The sequence below is a fragment of the Podarcis vaucheri genome (assembly GCF_965113315.1).
Source record: "Podarcis vaucheri genome assembly, chromosome: 3".
NCBI classification, from domain to species: domain Eukaryota; kingdom Metazoa; phylum Chordata; class Lepidosauria; order Squamata; family Lacertidae; genus Podarcis; species Podarcis vaucheri.
Genome location: NC_138761.1, coordinates 70,475,257 through 70,496,790, shown reverse-complemented (window position 1 = coordinate 70,496,790; position 21,534 = coordinate 70,475,257). Strand labels below are relative to the sequence as shown.

Genomic DNA, 21,534 nt, shown 5'->3' with positions numbered 1-21,534 from the left:
CTGAAAAGCTGCAGAATCACTTAGCATGCTGAATCACTGTGACTCATCTTGAGGGTGACTCATTCTCTGTATACGTATTGTATCTGTCTGCAGGCAGACTCAGTCAGTCAGTCAGTGTGTGTGTCTGTGTGTATGGAGCCTGACTCAGAAGTGAAGCCTGTACTCTGTGTATGCTCTGAAGCTAGTTTAAATCTTCTGTTCACTATGCTGTTTATTTGCAAACAAGTTTTAACACGGCAAAGCTTTTATTCTTTTACTGAAGAAGACTCTGCATTATTAATTTACGCTGCGCGTCTATCTGCTCTGGGATCTGGTGGTGAAGGGCATGTAAAAATAATAGATGACCCTCGTGGACCCTTCCAACTCTACAAGTCTGCGATTCTGTGGTGACAAGTAACACAAATTCAATGCAGAAAAAGTAAAATGTATTAACTATGTTGGGGTGGGGGAAAGCAAAATGCACAGCACTAACCATCAATATAGAATTGGGCAAGTTTTTTTTTTTTTGGGGGGGGGGAACCCTCTGGAAAAGAGCTACTCCACAAAGTTTAATGCTTACTTGTGCGATCATAAGACTCGTGACATGTGCGGGCAATTTCAGCACCAAGTTCAATGTGACGTCCAGTTTTATCAGCAGGTGCTCCATCTGCACCCAGAACGAACATCCCTCCAGCAAAGCAAGTGAGGTGGCCCATTTTGTGTTCAAGCAGCCCACCCTTCCACTCAGCAATGTACATCAAACCAGTGCTAGATTTTCGGAGCAGATGGGTTTCGATAGACTAGAAAAATGCAAAGATATTTCTGTATTAGAAATAGACGCTCAGCTGGAAGGTATACTGCAGATCAGAAAGGGTACCAGAGGATGTTGTCATAGTTAACAAGAAGAATCAAGGAAGTTGTTTTGAGACAGGAAGGCTTCCCTCAGAAACTAGAAGCGTTGCCCAAATTAGAACAATATGAAAAACAAATTTGTACCAAAATGCTAGCAGACGGTAATGGTTGTAAAAAGGAAGCATGTTGCTAAAAACATTAAGACAAACAATAAAATAGTCTTTAAATACATCAGAAGCAGGAAACCAGCTAGGCAGGTGGCTGCATCAATAGAAAGCAGGGGAGGAAAAGGAGTGTACAAAGGAGCTGAATACATTTGTTGTGTCTGTCTTTACTGCCTGAAGTGACATTTTCCGGGAGCGACGTGAAGAACCGAGGCAAATAGTGACAAAGGACAAAATTCTAGGCCTTACTGACTTATTTAAAATAAACAACTTGCCAGATCCAGATAGTATCTACTCTAGCATTCTTGAACTCTAATGTGAAAAGATTTAGGGGCTTCTTAGTCTGCCTGGCAGCAGTCCCCCTCCCCATAAGCGACTTCCATAGCTTGGTATAGTATTTCATGAAGAATGAGCAGCTGTCATGGCAAGGGCAGATTTCGGCACACACAGTATGTTACTAGTGTTTCACATATGCAGTGGCCTCTGTACAGCATAGGCTTAGTTGACATATCTGATTAAACTTTTTTAAAAGATGGAAACCCAACTTATTATGCTTCCCTTTACCTGAGGGAAAGGGCTACATTTAGTACAGGACTGCTTTTAAAAATCCACCATCTTTGAACAGTCACAAAGATACATTTTAGTCACAACAGCCAGTGAGGGCTTCATTCAGAAATAACAGATTTTCAATATTTAGTTATTGCTGTTCCTTGTAGCCATTGGGGGGGGGGGGAATCCTGCAAGGCCACTACATACATTCCGTCAACTAATGTTGTCAACATAAAAGCTATTGAAAAGTGTGTTGTCATAATGTTTTGAAACAGAATTGACACATGTTTAATAACCATGTAGGTCTGGTTCAAGAGATGTTTTGTGTGAGCAGTCCTGCTTCCCTCATGCCCTATCACACACCATTCTGAAAGGACCCTCGATCCTGGGAGCAGCTTCTGAGGGGAAGAGTTTGGGAAATCATTGGCATGCGAGCAGAGTCTGTCTATGGGTCAAACCCATTACATTTACAAAAATTTTCTACTGCCAAGCATGGAGTAAATTATATGCTTTGTTAGTACTGTATCTCTTTTCACAGATAAATAGGCTTTGGCTAATCTTACAACTAGAGGGAAACTGACCACCAGACACAGGTACATAATCAGTACGATGTGAAGACAGATGTAGGAGGAAATCATGGTCTATTCATAAATTAGGAACAATGACATTCATGTAAAGTAGATGAATATACTTACAAGTTTAGTTTAAAGGAATACATATTCAATCAAAATTTATTGTTGAAAATATTTAAACAATCCAGACACTTAACATATGCTGCAAAGCCCCTTTCTTTAGAAGGTGTTTCATATTAGAAAATCTTAAGTAGATTTATATATTTCATTTACCTGAACAGCATCATAATACATCTGCATGCCTTCTTCATCTGTCTTGTCTGACATTAGCCATGCCTTCAGCAAATATTCATAAAAGCTATCTCCAAGCCCTCCAATTGACACATGATCTGAAAAGAAACAAACAGAAAAGCACTCTAAACTAATTTCACCTTCAATTTAAGTGTCTGTACACTCCCCACCTAATTTTAAAGATGAACTGCAAAATAACTCTTTGCACAGTAAAGCCGGAAACCCAAGAAATTATTTTAATTTGTAACCCTGCGCACACTTATCTAGGTGTAATTGCCATTGAACAAAGTGAGGCTGACTTCCAAGTAGATATGCAAAGGACTGGGCTGCAAGCCATTATTCAGAATAAAAGTGCTCTACAAACAACACTTTTTGATAAGCTGATTATATATAAATCCAATCACTCTGTATTGTATTACTTCAAAATATAGTGCTCTGCGAGCATGAAAGAATGTCAAGCATTTGGCATATTTAGCTGAACTCTACCCCTAACAAAGTTAAAAAGTCCTCCCATTCAACCTGATTTGATGAACTCATTCTATTCTTTCTATTCTATAAGTGGGACTGACACATGGTTCAAATGCAATGCATACCGTCATCTGGGTTTAAAAAGGTGAACCAGTCTAATTTTAAGCTGACTCTTTAGGTTTGATTTTAAGTCATGTTGTTTGATTTTGCAAGTTGATTCTCCTTTAGGTTAAATAGGAGGCAATGCTACACTTAAGAGTTTTATTGAACCTTTTAAATGAATATTTCTAGGATGATGAGATACATTTTATGCTTTCTTTCTTTTTCCAGATCATAGTGCATCTACCTCTTCTAAGGTGGCTAAATACTGTGCTGCTGCATGTAAATTAGTCACCAGGGACTAATTGTAGCAAACATCATTTTGTTTTCCGTGTCTGGTGCTTTTATAGTATGATACAGTTACAGTGGTACCTCGGGTTACAGACGCATCAGGTTACAGACTCCGCTAACCCAGAAATAGTACCTCGGGTTAAGAACTTTGCTTCAGGATGAGAAAAGAAATTGCGCAGCAGCAGCAGCAAGGTGGTAGCGGGAGGCCCTATTAGCTAAAGTGGTGCTTCAGGTTAAGAACAGTTTCCAGTTTCCAGAACGAATTAAGTTCTTAACCCAAGGTACCACTGTACTAGTGATTTTATTGTTAGGGCTCTTTGTTTTGTTTTCCTTGATATTTTATATATTTGCAAAAAAATTCTGGCCATTGACCATAATGGCAGATTTCCTAAATGTCAGTCATTGCTATGACTTCAATCACAGCAAAACAGTGAAAGGAAGAATAAAGTAAGTGTTTCACGTAGCTAATGAGCAGAATACTGTTGGAGCAATGTGCCCCGTATGGACCAGAAATTTATTTATATTAAATGAAATCTGGAAAATTGAGGAGTATGTCTATTCTGGGAGGGATGGGGGGGGGGCAGCTTTCCCTTTCACACCTATACCAAATATCCTGAAAAGAAGTCTATTTAACTTCATGAAGTTCTTCCTTTCCAAATTATGCCTTCAAAATTGAAAGGACAGACATGCTTGTTTACTCTTTAAGGCTTAAAACCAAACAAGTAATATGGCCTACTTTTTCCTATTAAAGGTTTCACCTTTACAGTGTGCATCTTTAACTATCAGCCTGTGACCTGGTATTTAGTTTTCTGAAATGTTACCTTTGCTCTCCATTTCCAAAGAATTGTTCTGTGATGGCAAGATAGAATTACGAAGAACTAACAAAACAGAACACTTTTTTTAAAGTAAAGAAATACCTCATTAATTACACGAGTGTCCACAATACAAAGAAGAAAGAAGCTTTTCTCAGAAGAATGAGTGCACTCTCTGTGATGGAAGGTTGATCTCTGAATAGCAGCATTTAAATGACCTTTGCAGTTTCCTAAATGAATTACCTCAGAAACTCTTGACATTTGCAGACTAAATAGCACAAGCAGAGTCTCATCAATAATAAGTCCTGCTATTATATCCATTATTGCTAGAGACAAATCTAATTGACCCATGACGCTGGAAATCACTTTCAATTTGCAACTGAAGTAACAAAGGCTAAATAAATGTACAGGAACAATAGCAATAAAATAGTTCCAACATTCGGAACTATAGTACTGCTGGTCTAATTGTAGTAGAAAATATTTTGCCTCACAGTGGCTATTGTTGCAGTCTCAATATTCTCTAAGGCCCAGTGTCAACATTTTGGTGGTATTTAGTAAAAGGTAGGGTGTGCACCAGAATCAGCCAAAGCCCAAAGTCCAAACAGAATCAGGTTGATTTGTGTCCTGCCTAGAGTGGGTAGAAGCAGCAAATGGGCTTGTCCCAAAAATATTTGTACAGATCTAGGCCAATCTGTAGCTCCAAACAGTCTCACAGAAAGCCAGGCCAATGTTTCAATTATTAATTACAATACCATATAAGAATTCTAGTGCGGAGAGAAGGGGATCTGGAGGAAGGGTAGCATGATCTCCTCCTACTAAACATGTGCTAATCACAGGCTTACAGGGATGAGCTGGACTTTGCTTCATGCATGCTGCGGGGCTACCTAGAAGGCTCCTGGTGTGTATGAGAAGTCTTAAAATGAGAAACACTTTTGGAAGTCCTGTCTCTTATAAAGCGTTTGATGTGTTTGGTTGCATTTCTTCAGCTTGTGTTTGTTTGCTCTCATTTGTCAAACAACCCCAGTTCCCTCGTTTGTTTGTTTGTTTTGAAATGTTTGCTGTTTTATTTTTTATTTTATTATCTTCTCATTGTTAAGAATATTGCATTTTGATTATCCATTGCCAACCACAAACTACAAGAAGGATCTAGCTTGTGTTTTGTAGCTTAGAGGTGTTTTACCTTTTTATCTCTACAGTCGTACCTTGGTTCTCAAAAGCCTTGGTTCTCAAACGCTGAAAACCTGGAAGTAAGTGTTCCTGTTTTCGAATGTTTTTCAGAAGCTGAACGTCTGATGCGGCTGTCAGCTATTGTTTCTGGTGCACCTGTACCAATCAGAAGCTGTGTCTTGGTTTTCGAACATTTCGGAAGTCAAATGGACTTTCGGAATGGATTAAATTTGGTTTTTTTTGTTTTTGCTATTTATTTTGCGTTTTTGTTTTTAAGGATTTTTTGGTTAATTTGTTTTTGTGACTGTGTGGAACCCAGTTCAGCTACTGATTGATTGTGTGACTGCGGAATGACTATAATCAGTGCAGGTAAGATTTTTTTTAAAAAAATTTTATCATCTACAATACTGTCTTATTTATTTTATAATACAGTACATTGATTATTGCTTTTATTTTATAGATCAATGGTCTCGTTAGATAGTAAAATTCATGTTAAATTGCTGTTTTAGGGGTCACTTTTAAAAGTCTGGAACAGATCAATCCGTTTTGCATTACTTTCTATGGGAAAGAGCACCTTGGTTTTGTAACGCTTTGGTTTTGTAAAGGACTTCCGGAACGGATTAAGTTGGAGAACCAAGGTGCCACTGTATTTGCCATCCAGCCAAACCTTGTGGCCACAGCCTACTGAATGCAATATTATCATAATTTATCAGCAAACACAGGAGCGTGAGAAATGACATGATTGAGCACTGAGTCTATTTTTTTTTATTACTTTTTTTGAAAAGCAAATTTTAAAGGTGTAGAGCACAAAAAGACCTGCAGCTCTCTATCTGCAACTAGGCAGTTACTCCCCTCTAGAGAGGTTACCATGCCCCCAAGTTTGCATGTTTCTATGTCAAAAAAGCAAGTTATTGTAGCTTTTATTCTGCAATGCCAGTCAATGTGATTTTGGAAATTTGTAAAATAAGACAGAGCCTGATCCAGATTTACAACCAGAGCAACAAATCAAATAAACGTGTCTGCAATAACACTTTATGAATTTTGAAATTTTGTATCGGTAAATCTTTTGTTAAATATTTATAATTAACAAGTAAAATAGATACATGTGCTCAAGATGACTGCTGCATTTGTAATGAACTGTGTCCAAAAGAACTGTCCCATTCACAAAACGAGTCCCACCTGCACAAGATAATTTCCCCTCTCTCTTCTCCCCCATGCAACCCCCCCATTCTTTTCTGAGTGTTCCCAAATCCCTCCAGAGGAGATGGGAGAGGGAGGGGAGACTCATTGCGCTTGCATGAACAGGACAACTTTGCTATAACCACTTATAAATTATGAAAATGCATTTCTATTTCCTGAAAACAAAACTATCGTAATTATTTTAGTTCAGAGTATATTTAGTGTACATTTTATAAACAAACACAAATAATGAAGGGACAAAGAAAAGCCACATTGACAATATAGTTCAAGTAGCTTTTTAAGAAGTCTTTTAAACGTTTTGTTTTTAAACAAAATAACTGAAATGTGTGCATACCGCTAGTGAAAATGATATACTTACGTTGACCCCACTGACCACTACTCGGATTTAGGTAATTAGGATAAAGACCTTCTGGCTTATCCAATCGTTTTAAAACTTTTCTAATGTTCATAACCTATGTCAAATAACAAAGACAATTATGGTGTTTCATATGCACATTTTTTTGGTGTATTTTACATAAAGAATTTATTCTTTGCAAAAAGAAAAGAAATGTATGACTATTCAAACTTAAGGGAAGCAACTCTTTCAAGAGTAAAGGATTATATTCTAACTAAACTTCTGCTGACAGTCTCATGAGCAGAATTTTGCTTTTGGGGCACATTCCACAGTGAAAAGGAAGGAGGAAAGAGGAAATGCTTTTTGCCTATCTTTCCTTCCCACTGCTGCCCCTTGAAAATCTGCTGGAAAATCATGAGAAGCAACAAAATGGGAAGAGGAGATTGACCAAAATGCTGCCCCGCCCATACTCCAACCAGACCTTCTGCAGGATTCCAGTTGCCTATATAAACAGAAGCAACTCTTCCATTTACTGATGAGTTGTTAGGATTCAAGCCATCATTTTATACTGGCTTGCACTCTCCCCCTGTCCCACTCTCACACACAGCCCATACTGGGATGGACATCGTCCAGAGCTATTTTGTGTAGCTAATTAATGACTTCTTGCTAGATTAGTGTTGAACATTAGCTGAAAAGTAATCTGGTTCCGTAACTCCTCAATATATGTTGCTGCATTTGAACTTGGGTATTCAGTAACTATAGTTAAAAAATGCAAATAACCTGTGCACAAGCTGCTTGCTGTCCTAGCAATCCTGTTTTGCTGCTCCTTGAGTTGAGCAAGGAAACAAACCACAAACTGGTTGGCTTAGCATTATATCCAAACCAGCCTTTTGTTTCACTCTCTAAACCCGAAGCCAAGGTTTGTTCTTAGTTGCAGATTGTGGTTTGGAGAGAGAGAGGGAGAGAGAGAGAGAAGCAAACCAAGAGTGCTGCTTTGGACTAAGCAGCCCTGTGTGGTTTGTTTCCCTGATCCTGAAGTGGAAGAGCCTGGGCTGGACGAACAGGCTAATTTGTTAACTGCTTATCATTATATACGAATGAAGCATAAGAATGCAGAATGTATTAGGGGCAATTATGGGTTGTGTTCCATGTTGGGCTATTACAAATGTTTCATCTGAGCAACTATATCAGCTTGCCAGGCGGAAGGGTGTCCATCCCCCCATGTGCTACTCTAGGGGATCATCCAACCACTTCAGAGCCAATTTCATGGGTGCAGGGGGCACACAAGGGGAGGCCTTACTGCAAAAGCAGCTACACAGGGCTTCCTCTGATGGGGTGAAATATACCTATGTTTTTAATCCCACACTCAAGTTAGCTGGAAAACATTTCTTTTTGAATCAGCACCTAAAACAGACTGTTGTGCCATAACAGGCAAGCACAACATGATTTAGGGATGATTACTACCTGTGAAACTACTAATAAGCTGGATACAAAAAAACCTAATGCAGACAAAATCCACACACACTTTTTCTCCCTTGTTTGCAGTACAAGGTCAACCTAAGATACTTAAAATGTGTACACTTCTACCATCCTACTATCATAAAACATTTGAAAGAAGCACTGGAAACCAAATCATTTGTACTCAGAAAATAAGTTCAGAGGATCCAAAGAACAAAAATGGAGATATTCCCGACAACTGGCAATTGTCACACTTCCAAAAGGGTGATGCAACTACTGGCAAAAACTCTTTACTGACCTTTTCAGCAAACACTGGATTTCCAGATAAGTGGCTTAGATGCATAAATTCCAAATGCAGAGTTCCAAATTCCGCCAAAATACTGCTTCCTCCTGAAGCCCAGGGCCAGTTGCGACCAATGCCACTAAAAAGGGAAAAAAAGTGATGTGAGATTGAGAAATAAAAGTTACAACATCATAAACTACGTAGTAGCTTGACAAGAAACATAAAAGCTGTGAATACTAAATGCTAAACGCAATAAAAAGCCCCTAATACGCAGTCTCTTATTTAATCACATTTGCATCTCTTCGATGTTCACATGTACTTTGCTTTTATTTCCTGTTAATGCTGTTAAGCAGTCAGAGCAGCACTTCCTTTGGAGTATGCCTAGTTCACAATACTTAGAAGAGCTGCATTACCAAATCATTTTTATGTGAACCTGAATACCCTCCAAAGAGTGCTGTTCACCTAAATTAGCTATTTGTAACTATAGGATGGAGCCAAAATAAAATGTATTATTCAGTTCCTTTTCAATATTAGCACATTTAACCTATCTGCACTGCTTTGGTACTATTGCAAGTTGAGAGGATGCCCAATTTAGCAATAAGCTTGTTATACACAGACCATGAAGGAGAAGGCTAAGAGATACTAGCCCTTCCCAAGCAGATCTTCTCTTTCCTCCAGAGTACCATACATTACTGTCACATGTTTCCTTGAGTGAACTTCTCTAACAGCCTCAATCCTATGAAATAAACCCAAATTACAGTGGTGTCTCGCAAGACGAAATTAATCCGTTCCACGAGTCTCTTTGTCTAGTGTTTTTTCGTCTTGCGAAGCAACCCTATTAGCGGCTTCGCGCTATTAGCGGTTTAGCGGCTATTAAAGGCTTAGCGGCTATTAAAGGCTTAGTGGATTAGTGGCTTAGAAAAAGGGGGGGGGGGAGCGAAAAAAAATCGGAACACTTGCAAGACGTTTTCGTCTTGCAAAGCAAGCCCATAGGGAAAATCGTCTTGCGAAGCAGCTCAAAAACGGAAAACCCTTTCGTCTAGCGGGTTTTCCGTCTTGCGAGGCATTCGTCTTGCGGGGCACCACTGTAGTTCAAAGGTGCTTATGCCCAATGGACGTTGACTCCTTGTCACACTTGGCCAGCTTTATGTGATGAAAGCTGAACCAGCATCCATCCTTGGTATTCTCTTCCAGCTCTTGCATGGAACTTACTAGTCTGTCATCTCAGGCTAGTTATGCTCATGAATCAGTTATCTACATGAGTGAACTCTTGACGTGACTATAACTGATGCGAAACCTGTATTTCTTTTCTTCAAAGGTGTCTAAAACCATTATGGCAAAAAATCCATGTAGTTTATTTTCAAAATAGAAAGTTGTATAAAAATGGAGTCTCTTTTCAAAACTTTAAACTAGGATATTATACTTCATGCTATACCTGATACAAAGCATGGGCTGTTAAACAAAGCATTGACCTTCCAGTGAAATAGAAACCAAATATTACATTAAAAAGCTTTCTGTGTGAATCTTCTGTTACTTATTTTACATTGTGGTTAACAATAAGAACTTCTAAAATAGAAAGCACCAAGGATTTCTAGGTCCACAAGTTCAATACACGATGCGTTTACTTTGAAATTTCTGATGAAAGCAATAAGGCAACCTCTTTCAAGAGTCAGCTGAACAAAATGGAATTCAGTTTTTGAGGCCTTGGGCAAAACTTGATATAAAAATGATCCTGGCCAAGACACTATTTTGCAACAAAACAAATATTCTCAATATGCTTATATTATCATGTACATCCTTGCATGAAAGTAAATCAGACCTGGCTATGGCAATGGACTCTATATGGGGGTACCTTTGCAGACTGCAGGAAGCTTCAACCAGTCCAGAATGGAGCAGCAAGAATGTTAGTGGGAGCTCACCCCTGGATCAGGCTACACCTATCCTGTGACAACTGCACTGGTTACATATTTATTTTCATGTACAAGTCAAAATATCAGAGATGGTTTTTAAAACCCCAAATGGCTCTGGCTTAAGATATCTGATGGAATGCCTTCGCCTGTGTGTGGCTAAGCTATGGGAGAGACTCCCATCCATCAGGGAGACTTATTTTACTGTGGAGATAGCAAGGCCTTCTCAGTGGGCAGCCCCCACATTGTGCAACATGTTGCCTGCTGAAGCCTAGGTTGTTCATTCTCTTGTTTTCCATGGGTTTGTGAAGATGCTTTTCTTTCAGCTGGCTTTTGCTGATGGACTATCTGAAGAGACAGTTTTATCTCTGCTTCCTGTTTCTTTTCAGCTGTTCTTGAATGCATTTTGCCTTTACTGAGGCTTTAATGTGAATCTGATCTATTTGTTGTAAACCATCTTAAATTATGTGTATAAGTGTTTTTAAAAATCTTATCTAAATAAATATAAATTACAGTAGAAGAACTGGTAGCAAGAGATTTAGTCTGCAATCCTGTGCATGTTTCCTAAGACTATGGCCCACTGAATACAGTAGGACAGCTAGGTAAAATATGCATGGGACTGAACTTTTAGCTATGTATATTTTCATAGCTGCTTATGATTTATTATTCTCTCTCAACAAAATGGAGATACATCAACACCGCTCAGTGCCTACTTGGAAACCCGAAGAAAAATGTGCAGCACTTCATGTCTGGGATTTATTTTACTTTCATCACCATGAGATAAGTTCAAGAAACTAATAACTATTTTTTATGCATAGGTTGAAATAAAGATAGCAAACTCAACTGTCAAAGAGATGAAAATACCAGAGGGACAGAAACAAAGATCTGCACTTTCTTCCTGCCAGAGGGGCATTCATTAAAATTCTTCAGGTATTTATGCTTTCAAAGTATGTGGGCTTAAATTCAGGGATTTTTTTGTAACAAATTACAGGAATAGTGCTGCTGAAGAGTTTCAGATAATCAGTTGGAGCCAAGGTGTATGAAGCACGTCAAATGTGGGGCAGGCATGAGTAATTTCAGCCAGTAGCAGAAATATGCATTTTAAAAAATAAATAATACTGTATTTACATACATTTCAGAAACATTTAGCTACTTTGGTGAAACAACTGAATGGAAAAGAATAATTATGGAGTTTCTCCAACATGGCTTTATTTGAATATTTCACCTGCAGTTGTAGGCAAATCTGCAGGAATCAACAGAAACTATAAGTTATTTCTTGCCCTACATATACATTTAGGTTGCAATTAAATGCACATTTACCTCAAGTAAGTTCCACTGAACTCAGTAAATGAGAACATCCAATCTTTGTTCCATGCATGAATGAGGAAATGCAGTAGTGCAGTGGGGGGCGGGGGGAAGGAAGGGTGTAGCCCTGGGTACAAATTTCTGAGGGGGTGCAATCAGGCACCATCACCACCAGCTCCCTCATCAAGGCCGGAGCTGTGGGGAGGCAAACTGTGCACAGGGCGGGCCTTCAGGGCTGGGGCAGCACCTCCTTTTCCTCATGGCTGGCAAAAGGACACTTGTGCATGCTCCGCCCCTGGGATGGCCAAGAGGGAGGGATGAAGAAAGCACTGCCAGAGCCATGTGTGTTGCCCAGAGCACCTCGCTGCAGGGACAGGAGGATGAGGTTACACAGTGAAGCTCCTGGCTTCACGTTTCTCTGCCTTATCTCTGCCCTCAGGTTGGGGCTAGTTTGCAAGGAGAGATTCCCTTGATTGGATGCTGGCCAGCGAAGGGACTGACTGCTGGCCAGCGAAGGGACTGACTGCTGCCCAGGCCACTAGGGGGCACAACACTTGCCCCGCCCAAGGCACCGGCAACCCATGCTACACCCCTGAAGAAATGTGCATGTGTTTGAGAAAGATAGGAGGAGCAAACCATAGCTTTCCCCATCTTTCTCATACACTTGCCCCAACACATCCCTTCAGTAAAAAGCCGTAAGCTGTTTGGTCTCTTACTGTGGCGTGAACCCAACTACCTCAGATGTACAGATGGCTGATTTAGATCTTTTTAGTCATCCTTGGCTTACTGTTTTGTGTGTAATGCATCTGTTTATATATGAATGAATAAACATGTCAGACAAAAAAAATGCTGCTTTTAAATATGATTAGTCAGTCTTTTCCTAGATTAGCACAATAGTCATTCCATTCAAAAAGCAGGTACATGAAGGCAATTTAATTATTGAAAAATCCAGATCCCAGTGCATTTTAAGTACGTACATACTTCTTCAGGTATTGAGTTTATAGCTTAGTTCCTCATTAGGAAGTACATTCCAGCTCCTGTAAATCTCAAACATACTTTTTATCATCTTTCAGAATACACTTATGTAACACTGATTAATAAAGGCAAACAATACAAGTTTCCCATTGCTTTATGTGCTAAGGGTTTGATTAATCATTCTTCCTGGAGTTTCACACATAGCAGGGGGGAATAAAATATAAGAAAGTTGTAAGATTATATGTAACAGTGAGAGCCAGCCTTAAAGCAGTTCCCTAAAGCAAAAGCAAGCTGAACACTAAATCAGAGAACCATGAATATGAATCTATTATTCTATGAGCCATGTGATGATAATAAATTATCTCTGAAAAAGAAATCTGTTAGATCTAAATCCCCCTACAACAGCATCTTGTATAATAGGGAGATTCAGTACCAGAACCACTCCAAAGCCGCAGGAAAGTCAAATAGATTAAAAGGCAATTCATTCAACATAGCTGTTGGCATTGGGAAGACAGGTCAGTTACACAGCCCTACTGACTTCTACTGTCAACAGTTTGTACAACCCTTCCAAGTAGCAAAGAAACCAGAAAACAGACTGAATATAAGGGTGATCCCTAACAAAGTCACAGTGTGTAGTGTGTTCCCATTCAGTATTCCTGCTAGTGATTTCCTTTTCAGCATAAGCCATTCAATTCCCCTTCCTGTTTTGAATTCTACCCTCCACCCCTCAGTCAGTCACCATTCTGTGCCCTCTGAGCATGCTCACTCCTCACTGAGTGGTTTGTGTTCTCTTCTGAAGGTTTTTTCTTAAAACAATAAATAAAAACAAATCTGGTACTTCAACAAGCATTGAGTTCCCTCAAGTCTGTCTATTTTCGCCATGTCACACACTTTGAGAAGGAGGGTGCAATTAGTATATATTGATTTAAAAATTGCAATAAAAAGAAGAGTAAATATTTGCACTGTCCTTGCATCAAAAGCTGACTTTCATGCAGGTCACCTTTTTGTCTTTTGTACAATTTGCTATTGCATGATAGAATAAAAAGATGACCAACATAAGAGCATGGGTGTGCATGAAAAAATATACACTAGTTAGTTAGTTAATTTACCATTTGCCAGTTGAAGTAAATTAAGAAAGGAATTGAAATAATTAAGTTACACCAATTTTAGAAAGTCTCAATGTGAAATTCAGGCATATTAACTTTAAACTTAGAACACTGTGGCTTCACTACCTCCTTATAAATATTCAGAGTAGACTTTGAGAAGACTGGACTTCTATTCAACTGAGACCACGAAAGTTGTTTCAGTTTGCAGAATGTCTGCAAATTGCAACAAATGAGGAAAATGAGAGAGCAATTATGTGTCATCTCATGTTATGTATTCACACAAGCCAGGAGCCTAAAAGGTAAGATAATACAGAAAATTGTCGCCTGATTGTCCATCCCAATAAATAAAGGGCAAACAGAAGCTATTCCTTGTTTTTACCTTTTGATATTTAACAATGCCCAAGGAATTCCTGTTGGCGTGTTAAAGGCTGGAAGCAGTTTCTCTCCTAGTTCTACTGCTTTCTTCCGAAATACCTGTAAAATTAAAATCAGCAATAGTCAGACAAATCAAGAAACAATAAACTCTAATTCACCTGGAGCTGTGGAACTCTCCCAGGTCAGAGTCCAACACATGCTAAGTAGGATTTGGAATACTTCATGGACACTTTCCCATAACAAAATGAGTTAGAAGCTTTGTTCTAATTTTTAAGTGAAAGCTGAACATTTTTGGAAAGGATCCTGGAAAATCCATTCATTTATGAGACTTGTAGACCCCAGAACAGATTACATATATGAAAAACAAAATAGAATAAAAATTGAACATAAAAAAATCCATAACTCCAACAAAGAAAAAATAATTTCACACTTCCTCTTTTCATCAAGCCATAAAGATTATGTCTAACATACAACTCTATTCTTCATTCAGACAATCATGCATTTTATTATTTAGTTCCCAATTTATAAACCCACCCTTCACATAGTGATCCCTGGGAGGCATACAACATAAAATCAAACTTAATCAAGCTAATGTGATTTACCACCAATGATTCACACATTTATTTGCATGTGCTCTAGTGGCCATCCTTCAAACCCATCCAACAGACAAGTGGCAGTCTATCACCACATCAGGGTACTGGTTCTAGACAAGACTTGCCAATTTCATTCATGTGCACAGGTAGGTTTTTCAAGAATGCTGGTAACTAAACTGAGTGGATCTGACAGTTCACCCACTTGAATCCGTTGCCTCTAATCTATGCCTGTGTTCACCAGCACTTAAAGATGAAAGGAGAACGATGAATAACATTGGCACAAAGCAGAGTTAGGAACAGAAAACACTTCATATGTCCAGATTTTGCTTGCATTACAAAAAATGACTATTGCAATTTGCTAATTAGGTTTTGTTATCTTATGAGAAGAGGAGAAAAAACCCAGTGGAAAAAAGTTTAATTCAGCTAACAGTAAAACTTCTGTTAGCAGAATGGGGAAGGAAGCAGTTTTCAGCTACTCCCTCTCTCTCTGCAATCCGCCATGCCTCCCTAAATCTGCTCTGAAGGACTGGGAGGACGATCTGGAGTAAATTTAGAGAGAGGTTGATGAAAGGGGGAATAGCTGAAAACTGCTTCCTTCCCCATTCTGCTAACAGACGCCTTACCTATCTGAATGACACAAACGGATTATAAACCTAAGGAAAGATTATTTTTTTTAATGTAACTAAAATTCCCTGTAAAAACACAGAGAAGAAAAATGAAAAATGTAGACAGGGCACAGAGTTTGCAGATAACTCAATGCACATGAAAGTCATTGCTCTAAATAAAATTCTTATCTACATATTACTTGAAAAGAACCTCAGTCTGGAGGAGACACTGAAAGTTCTAGGAAGTGCCCTGTAAGTTTTCCTACTTGGTTACATGCACAATCTTTTGCCTGATCAACCTTTAATCTCTTAGCAGAACAAAACTCTACATCTAATTGGTCAATACTTGTTTTGTTGGCTTTAGAACATCAGGGACTGCAATCTTTAGCTGATCTAAGGTCAATTCATGACAAACAGAAAAACATTTATTCCAACGAAACAAAAATGCAGGTTCAGTGTCACAAAAATTGAATTATCTAGGACTGCACAAACAATTGACAAATCCTGAATCAAGAACCGAAGTAGAGTCACTTCAAGAAGGTTTGTCTGAAGTGGATCTCTACAAAGCACTATGGGAATTCAGATGTTTAATCACAGCAAACTGAGTCTCCAAAAAATTCTCCTCCAGTTTGTCATAGAAGAAAAATGCCAGAGCTGGGAGAGGGACATGTCTTTTGTGACAGACAGGTCTAGCTTTTAATCAGAGGACATCATTTTACCAGGGCTCTCCAATCACACTGCTTTGGGAGACGGGATGCTGAATACATCACCTAGTTTTTGTCTTTTCTGTGCTTTGTCAATTCTTTGTGCTCTGCCAGTGGTGACTGCTTGGAAAACACTGAACATTAAAGCCCTTCTGCCTTTGTACCACATGCCAAAAATATCCACTCCTATCAAATCAGCTTTGTGCTTAGTTTCTGTGACTTTTGGTGCCAACTGAGCACAACACAAGCCTGAAGCTGTTTCTTTCATTCATCATAACTCCCTAGCCACGGCACTCAACGTCCTGAAATTTTGCAAGTTACTTTCCTAGGGAAACCTCTACAATGTACAACATCTTCATAATAAAATTGTTGCCCTACAGTAAAGTGCCCGCCAGCTCAGGTGTAACACCCACCCACCAAGAATATAGGTGTGGTTAATCCAACAGGCTATATGGGTGAATACCCAGGCGATGGTGATGCCCCAAAGTGGTATCAGACGCAAAGTCTGGCAAATCACTCCCAAAGCAGTAGAAGACAGAAGGGAAGGGGGAAAGGGAACACACAATAGGGATTCACACACACGCCAGGCAAAGGAAAAGCGGGCAAGAAAGGAAAGGAATAAGCCAGCAGTAAAGATGGTGGACAGGGAAACCAAACAAAATGGTGACTGGTAAAAGACAAAGCTGAGGAGGAAAAAACAACAACCAGCCCTCAAACATACCAACCAAACAGACAAAAACACTCTGGAAAACACATCATGCCACACACCACTCATATAAAGAATAATTAGAAAAAATAAGCTTTAAAGAGTTGAAGTAATTTATTCTTTCAGGGAGACACATGAAAAGGTCTCCATTCTTATAAGCCAAATTACATTTAGGTTAAGTCAAATTACTTCGCAATCTCAGAGATCCTAATAAAATATGGCTATAATACTGATAACCACAAAATGGTGTAATGTATGGAACATAAGCAAAGTTTGCTGTGGGACCAGAAAACTGTGGATGTAAAGCGGAGGCTATCAGACAAAGTTGCCTGATGGTGTAAAGTTGGTGTAAGTGTTACCACAAGTAAGATGGAGTCTACAGCACAGTATCAAGAAAGAAATTCAGAGAAACTGAACACCACATTTGCTGCATGGGAAGATTTCCTCTCTCCTGTTGTGTGCTGTTCCACTGGTTCTCCCAAGTCCCCACCGAGCAAATTTTGTCAGGGAAAAATAGTTGTCCTGATTTTAGGCAGCATGATACAGCGCAAGCTCACACTGTCTCTCTGCCCTGCTGCCACCCTACACTTACGTAAAGGTAAAGGGACCCCTGACCATTAGGTCCAGTTGTGGCTGACTCTGGGGTTGCGGCGCACATCTCGCTTTATTGGCCGAGAGAGCCGGCGTACAGCTTCCGGTTCATGTGGCCAGCATGACTAAGCTGCTTCTGGCGAACCAGAGCAATGCACGGAAATGCCGTTTACCTTCCCGCCGGAGCGGTACTTATCTACTTGCACTTTGACGTGCTTTCGAACTGCTAGGTTGGCAGGAGCTGGGACTGAGCAATGGGAGCTCACCCCGTCGCGGGGATTCGAACCGCCGACCTTCTGATCGGCAAGTCCTAGGCTCTGTGGTCTAACCCACAGCGCCACCCGCATCAGGCACCCTAAGAACAATATCCCAAGACTTCTCAAAGAAAAGCAAAAGAATTCACATTTTTGTTTTTTCAACTACTGTGTATGTAAGAAAGAAAAAGGGGACACCCACCTTTCTAGACTCTCAAAGTTATTTGCACACTTGTTATGGGGGGTGAACTCCTCATTTGGAGTATGTACATACAGGGTAGTTTACAGGAACTTTGGGAGTGAGAGTCTGGGAGTGGCACAGACTCCCACAAGAGATGATGAACTCTCCTTCCTTGGAGGTTTTTAAGCAGAGGTTGGATGGTCATCTGTCATGGATGCTTTAACTGAAGTTCCTGCATTGAGGGGTTGGACTAGATGTCCCTTGGGTCCCTTCCAACTCTATGATTCTATGACTCTCTTGAAGAGCTCAGCGATTAGGTCTTCCCATTCTTGAGACATCCCAGACCCAAGTTGTTAATGGCTTTGAACCCAGCCTGGTAGTGTATGAGGAGGTAGTGCAAGCTTTTGAGCACTAGAGTTATGTGCTTGCAGCATTTCTCCAATTAGCCAGTCCCTGGTGTGTTGTTGGCTAACTTCCAGTCCCCTAAGCCAAACTTTGGGCTTTAACCTGTTACTCAGTATTATAGATTTAGAGCTACTATTGAAGACCATAAATGATCTTACCTCTTCTCCAGAAAGGTAGTATGCTGAAAGCAGCCCACCAACAAAGCGAATGTTCACTTCAAAAACGGAAACTTCTGCATTCTATGAATACAAATACAATAAATTTTTAGGTAAATTATAGTGAATTTTCAACATGAAAAGGAAATACAATGTCTGCAGTAGTCTCCAGTTGTTTCTAGGGTCTGGTTTGCATGACATGGTAAGCCAATTTTGGCAGGCACCTCGAGAGGAGCTTGCAGCTGCTTTGCTCCTCCTGGTGCTTTTAACTCCTGTGCTGCACTCAGTGGCGTAGCGTGGGTTGTCAGCACCCGGGGCAAGGCAAGTAATTTGCGCCCCCTAACCCATGGATTTACGCCCCCTAACCCGTGGATTTGCGCCCCCTAACCCTAACCCCCAGATGTTGCGCCCGGTGCGGCCGGCCCCCCCTGCACCCCCCACGCTACGCCACTGGCTGCACTGAGCTAAGTCAAGGTTTGGCTGAGCACGTTGTTTGAACCCAAGCTCACGGTGAGGTTCTCTCCTCACTAAACACAAAATGTATCCATGATTTTTTACAAACTTGGCTCCATATCACAGACAGGGAAGTCACTTTGCCTCCAGGAGGATACACTATCCAAAGATTTAAGCATAATTCTTGCCCAATTTGCATTCAGTGTTTATGCCACTTTTAAGCTTCAAGATGCAGTATGAAAAAGTTTATATCCAGAAGCAGAAATAAAACGATGCTTCACAAAGACAGAAACATCAGTTAAATTCTAAGAAAATGTATTTGTTTCCACAATGAGGGAAATAGTTCACCTAAGGAAGAGTTTAACAGACTACTAAAATCATTTGAACCTCACACCCTTACCATGTCCACAGCACTACGTTTTTGTTTTAAAAAACCTCCTAAGAATAGGATTCTTGGCCAAAGCTCTTTGTGAATCATACCTCTATGAGACAAACACATTTTCAGGATGTTGTTATTATTCCCTGTCTTTCCAGAGAAGACAGTTCTTCCTAGATTCTTTATGCCCATTTCTTTGTTGCAAATAGTTACACCATTTTACAACAATTAATATATCATGTATTGCTTGTCACATGATCCTGATCTTGACTGGGACTCTGCCGTGGTTTCTCATCCAAATTCTCCTATCTCCTATTTGCCTCTGAATGGACTGTCTGCTATAAACAGCACTGCCAGGAGCAGGAGCAGCCACAGAATAACTTCTTGGTGGAGAACTGGCAGCTGTAGGCAATTCTTCTGTTTAGTACTCTATGGAGCTGATTTTCATCCAGAAAGCAAAATTAAGCTCTTAAAAACAACAGCCTGTGCTTAACATGTAGTTAGGCCATTAATTACTGCCTAGCTTATGCCAATTTTTTTATAACAAGGCAAAAACTTTGCATACAGCTACAGTTCTCTTTATTAGTATATTAATTCCGTAATATGATAAATTTTGTTTTAAATGTGGAGAAAAGAGATATCACAAAAACTTAAAACCTTTTATCATATATTACTCAACTTTCTCTCATACAATCTAAGGATACTATCATTTTAAATTATAGCCCTAAATAAACCTTGCAGATTTGCTGAAGCTAACAACTGTACAAACCATAGCATTTCTAGAGTACGTTACACAATCCACTGAGGCATGTGGAACAAATGAAGCAAGAGATTGTAGTCAACGTAGACATGAAAGCTCTGTATTTAATAGGAGAGCTATCCTTAAGCTCATTATGGCAAGCTAGCATCACCCTGGGAAAACATGTGGATGAGAGAGATTTGAAGAGAAGCTGAAGAGGCTTTACTTAACTTCTAGGAAACCAGTCTGCATTTGAATGGGAATGTGGGGGAGAAGACAATGAGGAGTCTCATTCAAGCCTGTATCAGATTTCCCTATGAGCAGATAATGAAGTCTCAAATCAAAGATGGTGGGGGGCACTTAAAATATTCTCTCCCCTCTCGCAAGCTTCAGAAAACTATCAAGATATATCATGTGTAAATGTAAGAAATAAAATATCTGATGAATGCAGTTGAAAATCAGTATGCCATATGTGATGATGAAGATGAAAAATGTAACACAGGGATCATGGATTTTAACACTAATTGTCTGTCAGCAACCTATTTCTATAGCAAGTATACCATAAAGGTCAGGAAAGAGAAATAATGCACTGTATTCTTCCATGAATAACACGCCTCCATGTATAAGATGCCCCCTATTTTGGGAGACTCCAAATTGAGAAAGTGGTGGTGGGGTTATTGTATCCGTGTACAAGACGGCCCACAATTTTGAACATGATTTTTGAACATAATTTGTATAAAAGTTGGGAGGAGCAGATCTAGAATCAGGAAGTGGCAGGGGAATATGAAGACTTCCTTCCAATATGTCTTTTTAGTGGGAGAAGGGGGAAGAATATGTACTTGCTCACTGAACTGTAAAGTTGCAGAGCAAGCCTTTTCTAAAAGTTGCTGGGTCAGATGCAGATTTTCAACTCCAGTCAAGTCAGCACTGAATATTACCAGGGTCAGATTTGGTAATATGGCCCCCTGATTGAATAGTTGCCCAGATGTTGGCAAACTACCAGCTGTAAGGTCTGTTTATGCTATACTAAGATCACCTTTGTTCTTTTAAAATCAGATAATTCAGGAGTGAACTTATTTACTCTCTACCTTCTCCAGAACTCTAAGTTCAGAATTTGAAAGCTCTGCCATCACACATTCTTCATCCTCCTTAATCAGGCTTCCTCAACCTCAGCCCTCCAGATATTTTGAGACTACAATTCCCATCATCCCTGACCACTGGTCCTGCTAGCTAGGGATCATGGGAGTTGTAGGCCAAAAACATCTGGGGGACCGAATTTGAGGAAGACTGTCCTTAATCATTGGATTCTTCCACCCATTTGTCTATTTTGTTGTTCATTAGAAGTTTCTTTCTTTGAGTAAGCCCATTTACTATCATTATTATCAATTACATTTATTAGATGCTATTTGTTGCCGCAGGCGACTCAAAGTGACTTTACATAAAAAAGAAATAATAAATTTAAAGTTTATCACAAAGGAAGTTAGAATTCTATGTCCCAAACTGCATCACTTTGTGTTTACACAGAACTACATTTTCCCTGGCACTGCTTTTGGAGCTCTTCATGGTCTGCTTGGAATTTTCTATC

At 39.7% G+C, this 21,534-nt stretch overlaps 1 protein-coding gene across 1 annotated transcript in view; it reads right to left on the bottom strand.

The window, feature by feature from the left end:
• MAN1A1 (mannosidase alpha class 1A member 1) overlaps window positions 1-21,534 on the bottom strand; it is a 55,096-nt gene that overhangs the window by 11,897 nt on the left and 21,665 nt on the right. Inside the window, exons 4-9 of the mRNA XM_082216126.1 lie at window positions 18,385-18,465; window positions 14,192-14,286; window positions 8,535-8,658; window positions 6,803-6,896; window positions 2,390-2,505; window positions 560-779 (exon numbers count right to left, since the gene is read on the bottom strand). Coding sequence (XP_082072252.1) covers window positions 560-779; window positions 2,390-2,505; window positions 6,803-6,896; window positions 8,535-8,658; window positions 14,192-14,286; window positions 18,385-18,465 — 730 coding nt within the window. The remainder of the gene's footprint in view (window positions 1-559; window positions 780-2,389; window positions 2,506-6,802; window positions 6,897-8,534; window positions 8,659-14,191; window positions 14,287-18,384; window positions 18,466-21,534) is intronic.